At 25.7% G+C, this 19,560-nt stretch overlaps 1 protein-coding gene across 7 annotated transcripts; it reads left to right on the top strand.

The window, feature by feature from the left end:
* Window positions 1-996: 996 nt before the first annotated feature.
* Window positions 997-19,489, top strand: LOC134830187 (vascular endothelial growth factor receptor kdr-like). Of its 7 annotated transcripts, none has more exons than XM_063843579.1 (15): window positions 997-1,379; window positions 5,731-6,101; window positions 8,790-9,170; window positions 9,226-9,353; window positions 10,735-10,888; window positions 11,588-11,602; window positions 12,729-12,883; window positions 12,945-13,252; window positions 13,309-13,487; window positions 14,145-14,476; window positions 14,548-15,331; window positions 16,181-16,832; window positions 17,019-17,236; window positions 18,026-18,600; window positions 18,658-19,489. In XM_063843579.1, the coding sequence occupies exons 2-15, from the start codon at window positions 6,023-6,025 to the stop codon at window positions 19,198-19,200; spliced, it is 4,503 nt and encodes a 1,500-aa protein (XP_063699649.1). In that variant the 5' UTR covers window positions 997-1,379; window positions 5,731-6,022; the 3' UTR covers window positions 19,201-19,489. The 7 variants fall into 7 exon arrangements, with proteins under 7 accessions (XP_063699649.1, XP_063699650.1, XP_063699654.1 ...); XM_063843580.1 differs by having other exon boundaries at window positions 1,083-1,114; XM_063843584.1 differs by lacking the exon at window positions 997-1,379 and adding an exon at window positions 3,668-3,940 and having other exon boundaries at window positions 14,145-14,314.
* Window positions 19,490-19,560: the final 71 nt, after the last annotated feature.

Below are 19,560 nucleotides of genomic sequence, written 5' to 3'. Positions count from 1 at the left end.
ATTTTTAAATAATTTAATTTTTAACTTTTTTAAAAATTTAAATAAAATTAATTTAAAAAAAAAATATTTTATAATAAAATTTAATTTAAAAAAAAAAAAAAATTTTAAAATAAAATTAAATTTCAAATTTTTTTTTTAAAAATTGAATTTAAAAAAAAAATTAAATAAAATTAAATTTCAAAAAAAAATTTTTTTAAATAAAATTAAAAATGAATCTCAAAAAAAAATTTTTAATAAAATTATTTTTTTTTAAATTTACATAAAATTAAATTAAAAATTAACTAAATAGAAATTAAATTTATAAAAAAAATAAAATTAATATTTTTTTAAATTTAAAAGTAGTAAAATATATTATTAATTAATTTTTTTTATATCAAAATTAATAATTAATAAATAATTAATTTTAAAATAAAATTTTTAAAAATGACAGTAATAATTTAATTTAATTCTTTTAATAAAAAAATTGAGAAATTCTTATTAAAATTGTAAAATTTTATAAATTATTATAATTTTTTAAAAATAATTTTGGTTTGAATTGTTTCTTTTAAAGGAAAATTTAATTAATAAAATTAATAAACTATTTTTTAATGTTAATTTTAAATATTTAAAAGTAAAAAAATTAAATGTGAAAAAAAATTAAAATTAAAAATAAATTACTATTTTTTTTAATTTAATTTTAAATTAATAATTTCTTAAATTAAAAAATTATTTTTTTTTATAGAAAATTATATTTTTTTAAAATAAAAAAAATTAAAAATTTAAAAAAAAATCTAAAAATAAAAATTTCTGAAATTTTTATAAATTTACAAAACTATTTTAAAAAAAATATTTATTAAAAAAGTAACTCAACCGACCCTTGCCACTCCAACAAAAATGAACAAAACCCATGACGTCACACCCATACAAACCACTAAACCCCATTCATAAGCGAATAATACACTTTTATCCAACTCACAGCCAACACATTCATTCAGTCGTACTTTAGTCGTGATTCGAATTAAAACAAGATCGCGTCTCTTCTTCAAAAGCGGTCGAAGTCGTCGTAGATTAAAACACATCAAAAAAAAAAAAAGAAGAAATAACTTGAACGTGTCGCTCACTCAAAATACGATGCGTATGTTATTAAATTTATGATTTAAGTAAATAATAATAGAGAAAAATGTGTGTTTGAAAAAAAAATCAAGTGAATTAAACGCAACAAGCAACTCCTACTAAGCGGTGATGACTTACAAAAAAAGAAATTGGAGAAATATTTTAATAAATAAATAACAAGTGTTTTGAAGAAAATAGAAAAAAAAATTGTTAAGTGAATTTTTTTTATTATCATTTGAGTCGTCGATCAAAAAACAACCGAAATTTTATCATTGCAGATAATAAAGGTGAATAATTTTCTATAAAATAGATTAAAATAAAAAAAAATTCGTTCGATTATCAGGAAAAAATATGAGAATTGAGAAACACCTGTGACGTCATCTATACAAGTTGTCTCGAGTTATTTTTAACTCGTACCGTGAAATTTTACAAATATTTGTAATTTTTTGGTCATTTGTCAAGGAAAAAATGTGATAAAACGAAAGAATCTGATACAGAAAAGGCCTAAAGTGTAGAAAAGTGCATTGATGCGTAATCGACTTATGTTTAAAGGCGTGTTATTGTAAAAGTATTTCATTAGGCAGGAATGTTTAAAAGTGAATTTTAACAAAAATTTGCCGGTTTTACAAACAAAAATTAATTTTAATCAATTTTTAGTAATTTTTCATAAAAAAATCATTAAAAAAATTTTTATGAGCCACGAAAAAATATTCCAGTCTACTATTTGACAGTCACTACTACCATCGATTGTTCATTTCAAAGTCACAAGAACTTTATAGCGGTGTATATTTACTTAAATACCTGAATTGCCCGTGTTATTACGGCTTTACTCACACAAACGCACCGCAGTTTTTATTCATTATGTGTGTCTACAGACCAAAAAAATACCATATATCGTAGATTAACAACAAGTTACAAAAGACATAATAATAAAGGTGATTCATTAAATGGGCCTTCACGTCTTCGCTGCGATTATCAAACATAACTTTGTGCAAGATTTGTCATCTTTCGCGTCTATGACTGTCAATACGATCAGGGGATAATTTTTTAAAAGTAAATTTCCGGTTGATTTTATGTTTCATCGTGATGCCGGAAAGAACTTTCTATTAAAGCTTAATTTTTATTATTAATTTCTTATAAAAAGATGTCTAAGTAAAAAGTTGACTTTAATTCATAAAATTAATTCTTGAATAATTGCACATTTCTAAAACTACAAATCGATACAAAATATTTTTTTTCAAACAGACAAAAAAATTTCAATAGGTTCGAAGAAATTTTTAATCAAATCCTTACGTGCATAATTTTCCAAGAATTCGCATGAGGCCATCAGTTAATCGAAAAATAATCTAAAAACAAACATTAATAAGTGCAATATATCAATATCGCATCAGTTGGTAAAAATAACAAAGAATAACGGACTTTGATAAGATTTTTTTTTCATAAAAATGACGTTTGTTTAGTTGACTGCAATTTTGAGATAAAAAATTTGTTTGTTCATAAAAAAAAAATAAATATTGGTTTCGGTCCATTTATCAGTATTATTTTATTTTTGTATTTTTTTTTAAATTTCAGTAAAATAAAAATTGAGGAAAAAAATTAAATTAAAGTAAAAGTCCTTAATTAATGAACTGGAATAACAATTACTGTATGATTTAAAAAATCAGTACCAAAATAATTTTGATATAACTATTGAACATCTGAAGGTTCTGAACTTATGAAGCATCTGACGGAAAACTTGGATTTACACTGCATCAAAACAAACAGAAAAAGAAAACCGAAAAAACCAAACAAATTATCCTGAAAATATGTTTAAGACGAAGAACAGATAGAAGATCTTCTTCATGTGAAAGGGTATAAGACCAAAAGTTCAAAACAAAACTATCTTAATATGTTCCCTGACCCAATAGAATTTTTCGATACCATGCTAAACGATACCATACATCGCAAATTTTCTTGTACGTTCGATCACAAGAGCACTTACTACAAGATACATTCCCTTTCAAGATACCAAATTAGTATTGCCACTTAAATACTTTTTTTTTGGCTTATTAGCATAATCAATTAGAAGTCCTTATACATTATAAGAAACCATAAAGGATTTTCTTAAATTATTAAAGTGACATCTCAACAGATTAAGAAGCTTAAGAATGTGAACAAAATTAACAACAAAAATAAATCTGATGTAAATTTAGACTTTGTATACCTAATCTTTAAGAAAGGATCGCCCAAAACTTTTTTTAAACGTATAAATCAAATTTTATCGAAAAAAGTGTTCTTAAAGTTCGCATTATTTTTTTAAAATTAATTTTCTCAAAATATTAAACTTAAAACTTGCCATATTCAGCTAATTCAAACTTTTTCTAGCCAGCATGTAAAACTTAAAGATAAATACATTCTATTTAATGTAAACACTTGACACTTTTTTCTCAATACATCGAGAGAGAGAGCAAACTAACACTATTGCACTGCCATATGTTATCACAAACTTTGTTTATTTTTACCATTTTATTATCAAATACTTGTTAGATACGAAGTTTCTCATATTTATATCAACTTTACACTCGCAGAACTCTTGTTTACTTACTGCGATAAAATAGTTTTTTATTTAAAAAAAAATATCATTCTTTGCATAAAGTTGATCGTGATCGTTTGTAATAAGAAATGAGCTTCGAAGAAAATTATACCGTGTCAAAAGTGTAACTTTTTTGTAATTACTCAACAAAATAGTTGTCGCATGAACAAAAACATCATTATTTTTACACTCCTCTACCTTGATAGAAGCCTCGTTACAAAAAACTAGCGGAGAAATTACGATGTAGGAGTTTTTTTATGCAGATATTGTACAAAGGTGTGGCTTCTGATAGTGTCGTGTCAAATTCTCAAAAAATAAAAACGAAAAATTTCCTTTTAAAAAATGAAATGAAAAATCATGTGAAATAATAGAAAAATGATCAATAAATTATAATCATCAGTTAGTTAGAAAAGGAGACTCAATTTAAAAGAGAATTGCGTGCTCATTCAATTAAGCTATGATAAAGTAACGTTAATTAAGTCATATAACAAAATAAAACAGTTTGTGGCATCAACATGAAGGCCAAAGGTTAAACAGCATGCTCCAGATGTTTATATCAGAAAAGTGTTTATTTACTTTTCGACTCGTATAAGTCCAAATAGTATTTTACGGAACAATAAAAAAATTGTCACAGACACACAGCAACAACCCACTGCATTGTTGATAAATAAATTATTAATAACACAAAAAATATATATTAACTCTATCTGTAACATATGTTCATGTAAGATGTGTTTAGTAGCCGGCTTAACTTGTAGATGGATAGCTGCCAGAAAAAATATTTTTATTTGAGAAAATGTGAAAATAAAAAAAAATATAATTATAAAGAAATTAGTAAAATAAATCACACTTAAATTACCACAAATCAACGATTCAAGACCGAAATTCGGCTTTAACGAGTTAACAATTCCTACGCATATTTTTTTATTTGTAAGAATTTCGTTGACTTGAGACAAAAATACTACAATTTAAATTTTTTTATCAAAAAAATTTTGTTAAAAAAAAATGAAACATATTTTTTTAAGTGATAAAAATTTGTAAGAGGGGCAATAACTTTCTTCGAAAGTAAACAAAGGCCGATATTTAGTTCCTCAAACAACAAAACATCTTGTCGTTTGACAAAAAATGCATTTATTAAAAGCAGTGACGTACCTACGTTTTAAAATTTTTGTGATACTTGAGCCCGAGTATAAATTAAATTAAATACATAAAGTCAAATCTATTGATCATCTTTAGAAAAAAAAAAAATTGAATTTGGTCAAATTTTTGAAATCTGTAAACTGTTTCACTTTTATATAAATTGTTCGTAATTAATATAAATTAATAAAAAATTTTGAGTTTTTTAATTTTGCATCGCAATGATATTGGGCAGGTTTGCGATTTTTTCTTTCATGTTAAGAAGTAGAAAGAATATTTTTGATGTTCGTCGTCTTTTGAAGAAAAAATTCTGAACATCATATGAATACGTTTCAGATCTCTGTTCTCAACTGCCATGATCTTAAAATTTTGATGCATTCTTACTGATGAAGTTTGAGTTATTGTAGCTTTAAAAACAACTTCTGTATCTTCCGTTTTTGGAATGTGTCCCATGTTGAATAAAAAAATCGTTCACTGTCTTAACATAACTTTCTTTATACCAGGTTTTGTAATTTCTAAAGTGACTGAAGGCAGCAAATATCAAGTTACGAGGCTTCTGATGAAAAGAATTCTATTAGAATATGAGCTTCTTCCGTAAATATGACTTCCAGGTCATCAAATTTGTTCATAGTTCAGATTGAAAATGTGCTTTAAACTCCATTAGAGATCCAACAAGCTCCTTTTTACTGAAGAAAATCTGAAATGAAAAAAAAAATAAATAAATATTACATAACGATACAAAGAAAAAAAATTCTACGTCCCTGACTCAAAAACAAAATATAAAAGAAAAAAAGAAACCGGAACGTCTAGCAAAGTTTATGGCCTACAACAATTAAAAATCGATAAATACTGCCTGTTTCTGTATTAGTGTTAATAGAACTTAAACAAGTTTAAATTTTCTAATACTTTCAACTCTCTTTTTTTTTCAGGTGTCGCTTTATTGAAACAAATTCCTTCGAGAGAATCCAGGAAGATACAACAAGAATGTACAACAATTGAATTACAATGAGTTGATTAAGTGACAAATAGTGCAAAGTACCCAAAGATGATGTTAACAAGTGGAATTTAAATGAATCATAAAAGGAAGAAAAAAGTTCAATATACAAAAAATTACAGTGCATCGTTAATAAAAATAAGTTTTAAAATACCTCCAAGAAGGTTTTTGAGAAAAAATTAAAAGTCAAATCTCTTCTACATGAAAAATTCATAAAAAATACAAAAATGATGAAATTTGTATTAAAATCAACTGTGATACACAATTTAGCGTTAATTTGGATATTTTTCGTACTAATTAGCAGAGGTGAGTTCAAATTTTTTCTTAAACCAAAATTTCAATTTTTTTTTACTTTTAAAAAAATTTCACAAGTGCATCGCACGTTAAATCCGTTCATTCATAAGTTTCTGAGAAACGTTTACTTTAAAGTACATAGCAATGCGTTAATAACAGTAATTAATTAATAGTACACATTATTACGAATCATTCATCGCGGTATCTGGTCGAGACGCCAGATTGCTGCGAAAAGTACGTAATTCACTCGTTTCATTCATAAAAATCTCTACAAACACACAAATCAGTTGATTGTTTGTTTTTAAAAGGCCTATTATTATTGGTTAAATATGTAGTAGCGACGATTGTTTATGTAGAGAGAACATTTTTTTTTTGCTGCACTGCCCGCTAGAAAGTGAGCAATGATGACTCATTGACCGGTTATTCACATAAAACTCAGCACACGTTTAAATAAATATAAAATCAAAATGTTCGAATAAACAGAAAATGTGTTAATTTTTAAACAATTCGTCGATTGGCACGTACAAATTCTGATTTGCATGAACTGAAATTTTTTTGGTCATCAAGCAGTTTGGATGAATGATGGTTTTGTTTTTTTTAAAGAGTTAAATTTTGATGGTTACTTGTTTGAGTTAAATATGAGCATTTGTTTATTTTTACTATAAATTTTGTAAGTTTATTTAGAATGCTTAAGCCTTGACTTAAATATTTTTTCATGAGTAGATTTTTGTTTTTACCTGAAATGAAATCATTTTGTTTTGATACAAATGAAACTATATTATTTAAATAAAAAAAATAAATTATTTAATTAAAATAATTACATATAATAAATATTAAAAATTGATAAATTATTTTTTTAAAGAGTTGAAATTATATGATAAAATCGTTTTTTTTATTTTTTCAAAAATTGAGCAGATATGCATGGAAATCATCTTCAGAATGCAAAACTATTCAATTTTAGCTTTGAAATCCAACAAAAATGGGTTGAAACTTGACATGAGAAAAAAACAACGGTTTTTGCTCCTCACTACCTACTTAAAAAATTATTTACCTAATTTTTAGTTTTTTTTTTAATTTTTACAAAATTTATATTGTATTCGAAAAAAAAATATTGCTTCTAATTTTACATTACACTACTTAATTTTCCATTACTTCATTCTCTATGAAGTATTTTTTATAAAGTATGAAATTAAAAAAAAAATAAAAAAAAATATAAAAAATATAAAAAAAAAAAAATAATATTTTTTAATATAAATTTGTTTTTAAAGTTGAGTTTTAAATATTTTTTTTAATTTTATTTTATATTTTTTTTATATATACTTTTTTAAAAAATTTTTTCTATCCTTTTGATATTTTTTTTTACTTCATACTTTTTTCATGAATTAATTTTAATTAAATTTAAAAAAAATCTAAATTTTAATTATTTCAATAAAATATCTTTAAGAATTAGTTATTCAATTATTATTTAATATTTATTGAAAACTTTTCAATTTCATGGAGAAAAAGTTCATTTCTTTCAAACAAAAAACTTTAACCAATTTTTTTTCAATAAAATTTAATTAGAATTAAAAGCATTTTCACCAATTGCATAATTTATAAATATTTAACTTATTTTTTTCTCATTGTAGAATGACACAAATTCAAACCGGTTTATGATAGATATTATTTTCCATTTTTTTTTTTTGAATCAGTCAATAATTTTTTTCTCATATTTATCGCTGAGTGATTCATTTATTTAAATTTTATGTCTGGCTTCTTGGATGAAAATGTTTAGCGAAGTCTTAGATTCTATAGAACTACTAATATAATGAGGTTTTAGTTGATTTATTTATTTTTTTTTTTGTAGTTAGGTAAGCATTTGCAAGATTAAAAAATTATAAAAATAAAAAATAGATTTTTAAAACGAACCAAAAAATAATTTAAAAAAATAATTAATTAAAATTATTTTTCAAATTATCTAAAAATTGATTAAAATTAATTTTTTTATAAAATAAAAATAAAAAAAATACAATATAATAATTATAATTGAAAAATATTTTTTTTTTAAATAAAAGTGTGAGAAATTACAACGAAGAAAATAAATAAAAAAAGTAAAATATAAAAAAAAATTAAATAAATTAATTAAAAATTAAATTCCTTTAAAATATAAAATAAATTTTAAAATTATTTATTTTTAATTGGTAAACATTAAAGTTGAATTTGTAAAAATTATTATTTTTATAAATTTTAACCCAACATTAATCCAAAATAAATATTGTGATGTTAAAACTGTCTAGCCAGTCATTAACTCTTTTTTTTTAAGCAACTTCCGTTCTAAAGAAAGTAATTCTTTAAAAATCAGGTTACATCTGTTTCTGCTCAGTCATGTCGTTAAAAATACCTTTTTAATTTTTTGTTCGTGATATGAACGCAAAACATTGATGACTCTTATGTTTATTTATCGATGTTTAATTTTTTGTTCTTAATCTCTGAAGAATTATTTCAACATGTGTTTCTAATTTTTCTTTACTTCATAAAAATTCATAAAAAAATCCATTGCACAAAAAAAAGTCTCATTGCGCATTAAAAATAAACACTAAATTATGTCACAAGCGCCGCGTCGTTGTAATTCAATCCTTCGTCTCGCTGTCACAACATCTATCAGCAAATTATGATAAATTACTTTATTTTTCTTCTTTTTTTCTCTCGCTCCCATTCCAGCTGCCACGGATGAAGAAGCCAATCTCCGTTCAAAGGCAGAAAATTATGGAACTCCGATAACGGATCCGCCAGCGACGGAATTCACAGCTGAAGCTCGGGAGGATTTTCGAATACCGTGTCTTTGTTCGTCGCCGATCACGTGGGTGACAATCGACCCGGATCATCATACAATCGATCACAATTTGCATGTCGAATATTCCGTTAATGACACAAGTCGATTTCCGTATCAAGCGACGCTCGTTTTGCACGGTGTCAGTGTCGATGATGTGCATTTTTATTACTGCGTGCAAAACAGATCCTTGCAGTTGGCGGAAAATTTGGCAGATATCGAGAATGAAGTGAAGCTTTTTAGAGGCATTGATGTTTATTTGTTCGTGAAAGGTAAGAAAAAAATCAATTTTTCATTAAAAAATTTTTAAAAATAATTTTTTTGTAGATGAGGAACATCCATTGGTACCTTTGAGGAATCCAGCGATGAGTGTGAAACAATATGAGCCATACACAATTCCGTGTAAGCCAGCGCATAGAGATGTTGAAGTTGAATTGATTCGATGGGATCAAGAGGTGAGAAATTATTTTTTAGAAGAAATTTAATTTTTGTCGATGGTTTATGGGAATTTGTCGTGTTTTTTGTTTTAATTAATTTTTTTTCTGTGAAGTAATGTTTTACTAATTATTTCTATCTTTTTAATTCGTATAAAAGCTTTAATTGGATAGAATAGTTTAAAGGTTTCGGAAGTATTTTTAAGGGATTTATATTTTCTAAAATTAAATTAACAAATTTTTATTAATTTTTGAAAAAAAAATCAAATTATTTGCAAAAAATTTTTTAGAAGGTGAAAAACTTACTTTTTAATTTTTTTTCTCTTAAATAATCTAAATTAAGCAAAAAAAAATATTTTTTAAACCAAACAATTTGAATTTTTACAAAAAAAAATATATGATAAAAATAAATAAATAAAAAATTTAAAAAAAAATATTTAATTATTATTTTCATCTTTTTTTAAAGATTTTTGATATATTTTACAAAAATAAAATTATTTTTATAGAATTTCGTTTTAAATTTAATTAAATTTTAAAATGCAACATTAGAAAATTAAAAAAAAAACATTAAATTAAATTTATTAATTTTAATTAATATTTATTTATTTTTAAATTAATAAATTAATTAATAACAATAATTTTTAATTTAATTAATTAAATATTAAAATATTTTTTACGTTAAAATATTTTTGAAAAAAAAAATCAAATTGATGGTTTAAAAAAATAAGATTTTTTTTTATTAAATTAAATGTTAGAATATACACTTCCAAAAAATATTTTTAAATTTCTTTTCAATTTAATTTTATTATTAATTTAATTCTTTAATTTTTAATTATTATTATTTTTTTTTTAATAACTTGAGCTTTGACCTTTTTAAATCTTCTGAATAAAAAAATATTTTTCTATTAAAAAATATTTTTTTCAAATTTCTAAAAATTAAAAAAAATTCTATCTTCTATAAAATGTGTGGGTTTTTAACAAATTAAAAAAAAAACTAAAATAAATAAAAATAAATTTCTTTTTTTCTGACTAACTTTATATAACTAAAAAAAACTAAATTTTAATAAAATACAGGAAATGGAAAAAATGATAAAAGATATAAAATTTGGATATGAAACTAAATCTGACATTGCGGAAAATAGCGTTTATGAATGTAGGAAAAAGGGTGATGCTCAGGGATTGATGATTAGTGTCAATGTTATGAGTATGTCTAATTTATTTTTTTTTTGTTTTATTTTTTTTTTTTGTTTATATTTAGCTTAATTGCTTGTAATATTATTTCTCTGCTTTACTAACCCAATTTTTATTTTTTAAGAAATTTTGTAAATTTTTGTAAATATTAGTTTTAAATTTTTTTATAAATAAATTTTTCTCCTTTTTTTCCCTCACATGCAACAAACAGCCAAGTAACGTATTGAATGCCGCAAAGTTCGATCCCAAACTTGGTTTCACGGTAAAATTTCGGGAGATTCACGACAGCGCATGGTACGCATGCCGCGTCAAAGGTGTCGAAGATGGCGAGGAACATCCCTTTGAAATATCACTTTTGCCCACGTGTGAGTCCAATTTTGCCCATTTTTTCGCACATTTATTTGGTAATGGGTTAACACGTAAATGTTTGTCGTCGTCTCGGAAGTTTTCGTCGCCCTCATGGTTGAACTCTAACAAAAAACATTCACTTTCCATTAAAAAGCGGGATCTCTTTGACTTTTTTCGTAGAAGTAGAAGTAGCGAAGGTGTTGGTGCAAAGAAAAAAGAACTTCATGTGAACGAACGTCCCAAACCTGGCTTCGATTATGTCGACGAGGTTGACGATTATGACGGTACGAATTTCACGTACAGTAACACTAATAATTTAACACTCACTAACAATGGTAGTGATGCTACGAATACCACATCAGACGAGGGTGTGTAGTTTGTTGTTGTTGTAATTTTAACAAAATCGATTAATTTTATTATTTTTCTCGTTGCACTTAATTTTTTATGATTTTTTCCCTCAATTTTATTGCAACTAATCCTCATCGAGAATCAATTTCAATTAAAAATTTTTATTGTGACGCCATAATTTTGAGTTTTGTCCCGTTCGTTTTTTCAAAAAAAAAAATAGCTTTAATTTTTATTTTCATTTGTAGTTTAGAATGCACCGTGTTCAAAACCGTATTTAACAAATTTTGGGTTTATTTTAGTTTTTTTTAATTAATTAAAAAATGTGATTAATGAGAAAATTAAATTTTTTGTTTATTTCATTTTTCCAGATAATGAACTGGAAGGTATGAGTCTCTTTCAACGTTTTTATTTTAAAAAAATCTTCGAGTTAAAAAAAATCTGTGTGTTGGACAGGCTTTTCTTTAATAATATAAAAAAATATAAAATAGAAATTCTAGAATTAATTTAATTTTATTATGTTTAGTCATGTTATTAGTCATTTTATTAGCTAACCGCATGTTCCCTTCTACTAATTTTCTTACCAGTCTAACATTTCCGTTACTTGCATGCAAGTGTTTTATTTTTTGAAGGTTGAAGATTCTAATAATAAAATTAATTTTAAATTTAAAAAAAAATTACATGAAGTGAATATTTTTTTTTGCAACGAATTTTCAATGGACAAAAATCTTTTTAAAAAATATTTTTTTTAAATTTAAATTATTTATTTTTTATGTTTAATTTTTTTATTTAATTTTAAGATTTTTTTCAATTTAGTTTAAGCTTTTTGTACAGTTTATTGCAAATATTTTTAATTTTTATGGCATTGAAGCGATTTAATTTTTTTACAAATAAAAATAAATAAATTAAATTGACAATTTTTGAAAATACATTTTTAAGTTAATTTTGCTAAAAAATTTAAAAAAAAATTGAATAAAAAAAAATTTAAATTATTTTTATTCAAAAATTAATGTTTTTAAATTATTTATTAAATAAAAATTAATTTAATTATTTTTTTTTTAATTTAATGATAAATTAAAAATTGAAATTGCAGAAAAAATAATATAATAAAATATAATTAATTAAAATAATTTTTTTAATTTATTTAATTTAAGTTTAATTTTTATTACTTTTTTTTTACTAAAAATTAAAAGTAAAAAATATAATTATTATTTTTTTTTTAATTAAAAGTTTTTTTTATTAAATTTTTCAAGAATTCTGATAAAATAATTTTATTTAAATTTAAATCGATAAAAAAATCGCTCCAATGCTTTAATTTATGCTTTCTGTAAAAAAATTGCATCTTATCCATTAAAATTCGTTTTTAAGAACTTTTCATGTACACAAACATATTTCAACACACACACACATATTTTTTTATGTAGAAACTTATTTTTGTCCTCTTTTTTTCTTCGCCCTTTTCTTATCTCTCTTTATGTTGCCTTGTCGTCCGATAAATTCCATTAAAAATAGCGCGTACCGAGTACATCACATCGCCTCAAATCAACAGCACATCCGAAAGCGGCTTCGTCTACATTGACAGTCCCATTACGCTTTATTGCTTCGTCGAAATCAAAGCTGGAGTGAAATACGACATTTTATGGTATTTCAAAGGACGTCAAATTTCGGTAAGAATTTTTTTCTTTTAATTTTTTTTTTCAAAAACTAATTTTTAATTTTTTTTTTTAGAAACAAGATCAACAAAAATATGAAATTTCCGACATTTCGGAGCATCCATCACAAAAAGCCTTGTCGACAATTGGAACGCGATCTCTTACAATTTTACAAGCAGCTCTCGAGGACTCGGGAAATTATCGTTGTTCAGTGCGGGATCACAACAATAACGAAAATGAGCATACCTATACGGTTAAAGTGTTGGAAAAAGATCAATCTGAGTTGGAATTACGAGCATCACAAACAAAGTTAGAAACGCCCAAAGGAACAACAGTGACAATTATGTTCGAATACACTTCGTATCCGGATGCTAAATTTGAAATGTGAGATTTTTTCTTTGAAATTTTAATTTTTTTATTGATTTTTTTCTTTTTTTTAGATATAAAAATGCGGATCGTCTCATACTTGATGATAATTTCAAGTTGGAACCAAATTACAAAGAACGTCGAGTCATTTTTAAGATTTTTAATGCACAAATTGAGAATACAGCAAATTATACGTTAAGTGCATCGAATGGAGTTTTGACGAAAAATTCAACTGTTCAAGTATTTGTAACAGGTAAAAGCAATTTTCTGAGAAAATTTGAAGTTTTGATTGATTTTTCGATGTAAAATTTGTCAAAAAATGTCAACTGGGATGAAAATTTAAAATTTGCAATGAGATAAATCAAAATGTACATACGAAATTTTTCAACCTATTGCATATTTTGGATTTTTTACCCAATGAAAATTGTAAAATTTCAGCCCAGTTTACATTTCATAAGATTTTGAAACATTTCGAAGAAAGAAATGCACAAAATCAGTTGAAAATTTTCAAAATGTCAACTGGGATAAAAAATTAGAATGTGCTTTAAGAAAAAATTTGAATGTGAACAAGCGAAATTTTTAACCCATTGCACATTTATAAAACATTTTAACCGTATTTCAAAGAAAAAAATGCTTAATTTGTATAAAAAAATTTTGAAATGTCAACTGGGACAAAAAATTCAAATGTGCATTGAGAAAAATTTCAAATGAGAACAGGGATAATTTTTTACCCATTGCATATTTTGAATTTTTTTACCTAATAAACATTCTACAAATCTTTCCCAATGTACATTTAAAATTTTTCGACCCAAAGCACATTTTAAATTTTAATCCCAAAGCACATTTTAAACTAAAAAATTTGTAAAAATCGATTAAATTTAAATTTTAATTAAAAAAAATAATTTTTCAGGTCCTCCATTCATCCAACTCGAGCCAGAAGTAATTTACGCCAAACTCGGTCAAAAAATCATGTTACTCTGCAAAAGTATCAGCTATCCGCCAGCTACTTTCGAATGGAGTTATCGCAAATGCGAAGTTAGTGAATGGGATCGCTGCAGTCTCACGCGCGGCGGCACCTGGGTAAGCAATGATTTACTATTGGCCCTTTTGAAAAATCACTCGAGCATCCTCAATAACAGTCGTGACACTTTTTCACTTACTAACAATCCTATATTTACTTCCAACCTGAAGCCTAACACAAGCACAATTGTCAGAAATGCACGTTTCACTGACAATACACAGGTCTGCTTTTTCTTCAATTTTATTTTTTTTTTAATTTCACAAAAAAAAATAATTTTTTTTATTTTTCACAGTTTGATACGAACGAAAGTCTTCGAGATATGGTCGAACGCGAGACCTCAGAACTGATTTACATGAAAACAGCAAATCTGACAGCTTTCATAAGATTTCCGGGAGTTGCTCGATGCATCGCGGAGAATCACGAGGGACCTCCAGATACCAAAAGTGCCGTTATTATGGTTGGGCACATGGAGAAACCGGCGATGTTGTGGCGTCAAAATGAAGGCGAAATAATTTCTGAAGAAGATGACGTGAAACTCGAATGCGGCGCCATCAAATATAATTATTCGAATCTCTTCCGATGGCGACATGCGGGAAAATTTATCACAAACGAGACGAACGAGTACGATTTTGAGAATAATGACACGCAATACGAATATCGCTCGGTTCTGACGATAAAAAATGCGGATATGGCGAAAAAAGGACAGTACAGTTGCATCACTTATAACAAAGCAACGGGCCAGCGCGCCAACGAAATGACGTATTTTGTCGATGTAAAGAAGCGAAAACAGGCTAGAATTACAGCGACGAATTTGACGTCGTATGATAATGTTGTCAGTTTGGGAGATTCGGTGCAATTGTTTTGTGATGTTGAAGGAATTCCGCCGCCCGAGATCGAATGGACCAAAGATGGCGTGCTGTTGACGAATGAAACGCTCAATTTGTGGATCGGAAAGGAAGGAGATCGATCAATTTTGAGGATAACTGCGGTAAAAGTCGATCATGAGGGAGAGTACAGATGCAAAGTTGAGAATAAAGATGGAATGGATGCGCAATCGACGAAGCTTGTGATCAAAAGTGAGTAAATTTCTGAAAAATTTTATCTAAAAGAATATGAATTTTTGATTTTTAATGAAAATTTTACAAAAATTCATTAATTTTTTTTTTGTCAAAGAAAATTTCTGTATTTTCATATTATTATTTTTTCATATTTCTGAAAATTTCATTTCATATCTTCAAAAATGTTTTTGATTAATTTCATTATTTTTTTAATTTTTTAAAATTTTAATTAATTTTTTTATATTGAAATTTAATCAATATTTTTTTTATAATTAATAATTTAATTAAAATTCATTTTATTTATTTATTATTTTTTGTATTTTTTTTATCAATTTTAAACAATTTAAAAAAATTATTTTTTTTTATTTAATTTTTAATTTAAATAAATTTTTGATTTTTTTTTAATTTTGATTAATTTTTTTAAAATAAAATTAATTAATTTTAATTTTTTATTAGTTTAATAATTTTTTGTTTTTTTTTATTTTAATTTATTTTTATTGAATATTTTTTTATATATTTTTTCTTTATTTTGATTTTTATTAATTCATTTTTATATTATTTTCTTTTAATTAAATTAAATTTCTATTTCATTAATTTTTGATATTTTTTTAATAATTTTTTTTTTTTTTATTCGAAATTTTATTTTAATTTTGAAAATAAGTTCAAAAAAAATTCAAAAAATTATTTTTAAAAATTAATTTAAAAAAAAAATAATTTAAATCCATATTTGTGAGAAATTGAAACAAAATTCTTTCAAAAAAATTTGAAAAAAAAAAAAATTTTTTAAATGTCAATTCAAAAACTTACCGTTAAAAAATTTGCAAATCGCATTTCTGCTAATTCAACATTTTTTTTAAATTTTTTCAGATCGTCCTTTCAAATATCTCCTTCACACAACAATTGGCGTCTTCATTTTCATCCTTTTCCTCACAATTTGCACAATTTATCTCTGCATTCGTGTCAAGAAGGAAAAAGACAAAGTTGCTGCTTTGAAGAAAATCGGTCTCTACCAATTCGAGGAAGGCGACATTGATCGTCTCAATCCCGATTTGGATCTCACGGAACAAGCTGATCTCCTCCCGTACGATCGTCGTTTCGAATTTCCGCGCGACAAACTAAAACTCGGACAACAACTTGGCGCCGGAGCTTTCGGAGTTGTCGTCAAGGGAATTGCCCAAGGCATCATTCCGTACGAAGAGGAATCCACAGTTGCGGTTAAAATGGTCAAAGCTAACACCGATGACGAAATTATGCGAGCTCTTATCTCCGAACTGAAGATCATGGTTCACTTGGGACAACATTTGAACGTCGTGAATTTGCTCGGAGCAGTTACGAAAAATATCGCGAGACGCGAAGTGATGGTTATTGTCGAATATTGTCGCTTTGGAAATGTTCAAAAGTTTTTGCTGAAACATCGCACGAGCTTTGTGGATCAAATTAAGAAGGATACGGACGAAATTGATCCGACAATTCTCGAAAATGAGTATCGATGGTCAAATAATAGTGTTTACAATATCAGGTAAAGACGATTTTTTGCATGATTTTTCGCTTTTTGTAGTTTTTTAGAAGAACTTTTGTCACTAACTCAAAAAATTTTATGAAAAACTTTCGCTTTTAACTCTAAAAATTGCTTTCTCATTAACTTTCTACTAAACTTTGGTGGTTTTGTGTGTTTTTTCTTTGGGTTTCTTCACATCACTCACAGTACTGGTAGTCATAATAGTTGCGGTAATGGTAAATTGGGTGTTAAATACATGAATGTTCGTTTTCCTAATGAGTCCAATTATTATAATGTCACCTCCGATAGAGCGAGCAATTCGGGTTTCAATCCAAGCGGGCATATTAACTCTCAAGGATACGTTCGACATTCAGGATTTGCAGTTGATAGTGCGAACACGGAAGCAACTCTCTTGTCACGAGGAGGTAAGATCTAAAAATTAATTAAAATTAAAATTAAAATTAAAATTAAAATTAAAATTAAAATTAAAATTAAAATTAAAATTAAAATTAAAATTAAAATTAAAATTAAAATTAAAATTAAAATTAAAATTAAAATTAAAATTAAAATTAAAATTAAAATTAAAATTAAAATTAAAATTAAATTAAAAAATTAAAATTATTAAAAAAATTATTAAATTAAAATTATTAAATTAAAATTATTAAATTAAAATTAAATAATTAAAATTAAATAAATTAAAATTAAATAAAAAATTAAATAAAAAATTGAAAATTAAAATTAAAATTAAAATTAAAATTAAAATTAAAATTAAAATTAAAATTAAAATTAAAATTAAAATTAAAATTAAAATTAAAATTAAAATTAAAAATTAAAATTAAAATTAAAATTAAAATTAAAAAAATTAATTAAAATTAAATTAAAATTAAAATTAAAATTAAAATTAAAATTAAAATTAAAATTAAAATTAAAATTAAAATTAAAATTAAATAATTAAAATTAAATAATTAAAATTAAATTAATAATTAAAATTAAATTATTAATAATTAATTAAAATTAAATTTAAAATTAAATAATTAAAATTAAATAATTAAATAATTAAAATTAAATATTAAATAGTTTAAATTAAATAATTAAATAAAATTAAATAAATAAAATTAAATAATTCAAATTAAATAATTCAAATTAAATAATTAAAATTAAATAATTAAAATTAAATAATTAAAATTAAAATTATTTTTTTTCCTTCAAAACAGATGAAAGTGAACGCCCTCTGAGCTCCGGATACCAAAGCGAATACCGCGGACCTGTTCGAAATGTCACAACTTCTGATCTCGTGTGTTGGTCTTTCCAAGTAGCACGCGGCATGGATTATTTGGCATCACGTAAAGTGCTTCATGGCGATTTAGCAGCTCGTAATATCCTCCTGTGCGACAATAATATCGTGAAAATATGCGATTTTGGTCTTGCTCGATCCCTTTACAACAATGAAAATTACAAAAAGAACAATGAAACGCCGTTGCCGTTCAAATGGCTCGCCTTAGAATCGCTCAGCGATCAAGTTTTCAGTACTTACTCCGATGTGTGGGCATTTGGCGTCACAATGTGGGAATTTTTCTCGCTTGCACAAACCCCGTATCCCGGAATTGATCCAAATCGCGATTTGTATCTGAAACTAATGGCGGGATATCGCATGGAAAAGCCAAAATATGCGAATCAGCGACTTTATGACATCATGTTGAGCTGCTGGAATCAAAAACCGGAGACAAGGCCTTTGTTTAATCAGTTGGAGAAGCAGTTGAGTGCCCTGTTGGAAGATGGAGTCAAAGATGTAAGTTAAATTTTTTGCTTAAATTCATAAAAAAAATTAAATTTTTCATTTTTTTAGCATTACATCGACTTGAACGAGCCTTACCTCCAAGCAAATACGGAATACTTAAAATCCAATCCGGATTATTTGGCGATGTTGGGTCCCCCCGATGAAATGGCGCCTCCAATTCCCTCCATGATTGCCACGCACGAAGAATTCCATCCGCCCAATGTTGAGGCTCCTTCCGTTCCCGGCTACATTAACATGCAACCGATGCAAGGAACTGCCATTTACACTCCCAACGCCGTCGACGAAGATGAAAATGACGCAAGTCAACCACTCAATAAGAAAACTAGTCCAGTACAAAAGCCGCCGCGCAAAAGTAAGGAACGTCAAATTCGGAGCAGCGACGATGACGGGCCCGGCGAAGATATTCCGATGTTGGAAAAGAACCCGAATAACAACAAATTCGAGGGAAATCACGAGGGCGGATTGATGCCGCGACATCCGCGAGACACAATCGAAAGTAATCAGTATGTGAATGTGCCGTCGCAGAAGCAACAAGATGCCTTCAGTAATCCGAGTTATGTCGTCGTGAACAACGTCAATGAACGCAACTAGAAATGATCTCCCTCTCAAATCGTCAATTTTTGGGCATTTTAGCACGAAGCAAGGCTTAATTTACTAAACTACATTAAATCTTTACGTACATCTAGCATTTAAATGGAGAATATTAATTATTTTGTAGAAAGTATTGTTGTACAATTTTTGTGTCTTTAAGGGGATTTTGTCCCACAAAAAAAAATATTTCATCGTTAAAACTTCGATATAGTATATATTATATATTTTTATAAGTATATTTAAAGTAGAGATATTTAAAAATTTTAAGATAAAAGAGATTTGTATGAAAGTCATCTAATTAATAAAATAAATCATGTTTTTATGTTTAAATATTTTTTTACGAATTTTTTAATTTATTTG

The sequence above is a fragment of the Culicoides brevitarsis genome, chromosome 2 (genome assembly GCF_036172545.1).
Source record: "Culicoides brevitarsis isolate CSIRO-B50_1 chromosome 2, AGI_CSIRO_Cbre_v1, whole genome shotgun sequence".
NCBI classification, from domain to species: domain Eukaryota; kingdom Metazoa; phylum Arthropoda; class Insecta; order Diptera; family Ceratopogonidae; genus Culicoides; species Culicoides brevitarsis.
The sequence above is the reverse complement of the archived record's forward strand: the minus strand, read 5'-3'. Positions and strand labels throughout refer to the sequence as shown.

Excerpts from the sequence above, each read along its gene's own strand:
- LOC134830187 (XM_063843579.1), top strand. The coding sequence starts at position 6,023 with ATGATGAAATTTGTATTAAAATCAACTGTGATACACAATTTAGCGTTA. Across the intron at positions 9,354-10,734 it reads TGATTCGATGGGATCAAGAG|CCAAGTAACGTATTGAATGC; the intron begins GTGAGAAATTAT and ends TGCAACAAACAG. Across the intron at positions 14,477-14,547 it reads GTTTCACTGACAATACACAG|TTTGATACGAACGAAAGTCT; the intron begins GTCTGCTTTTTC and ends TATTTTTCACAG.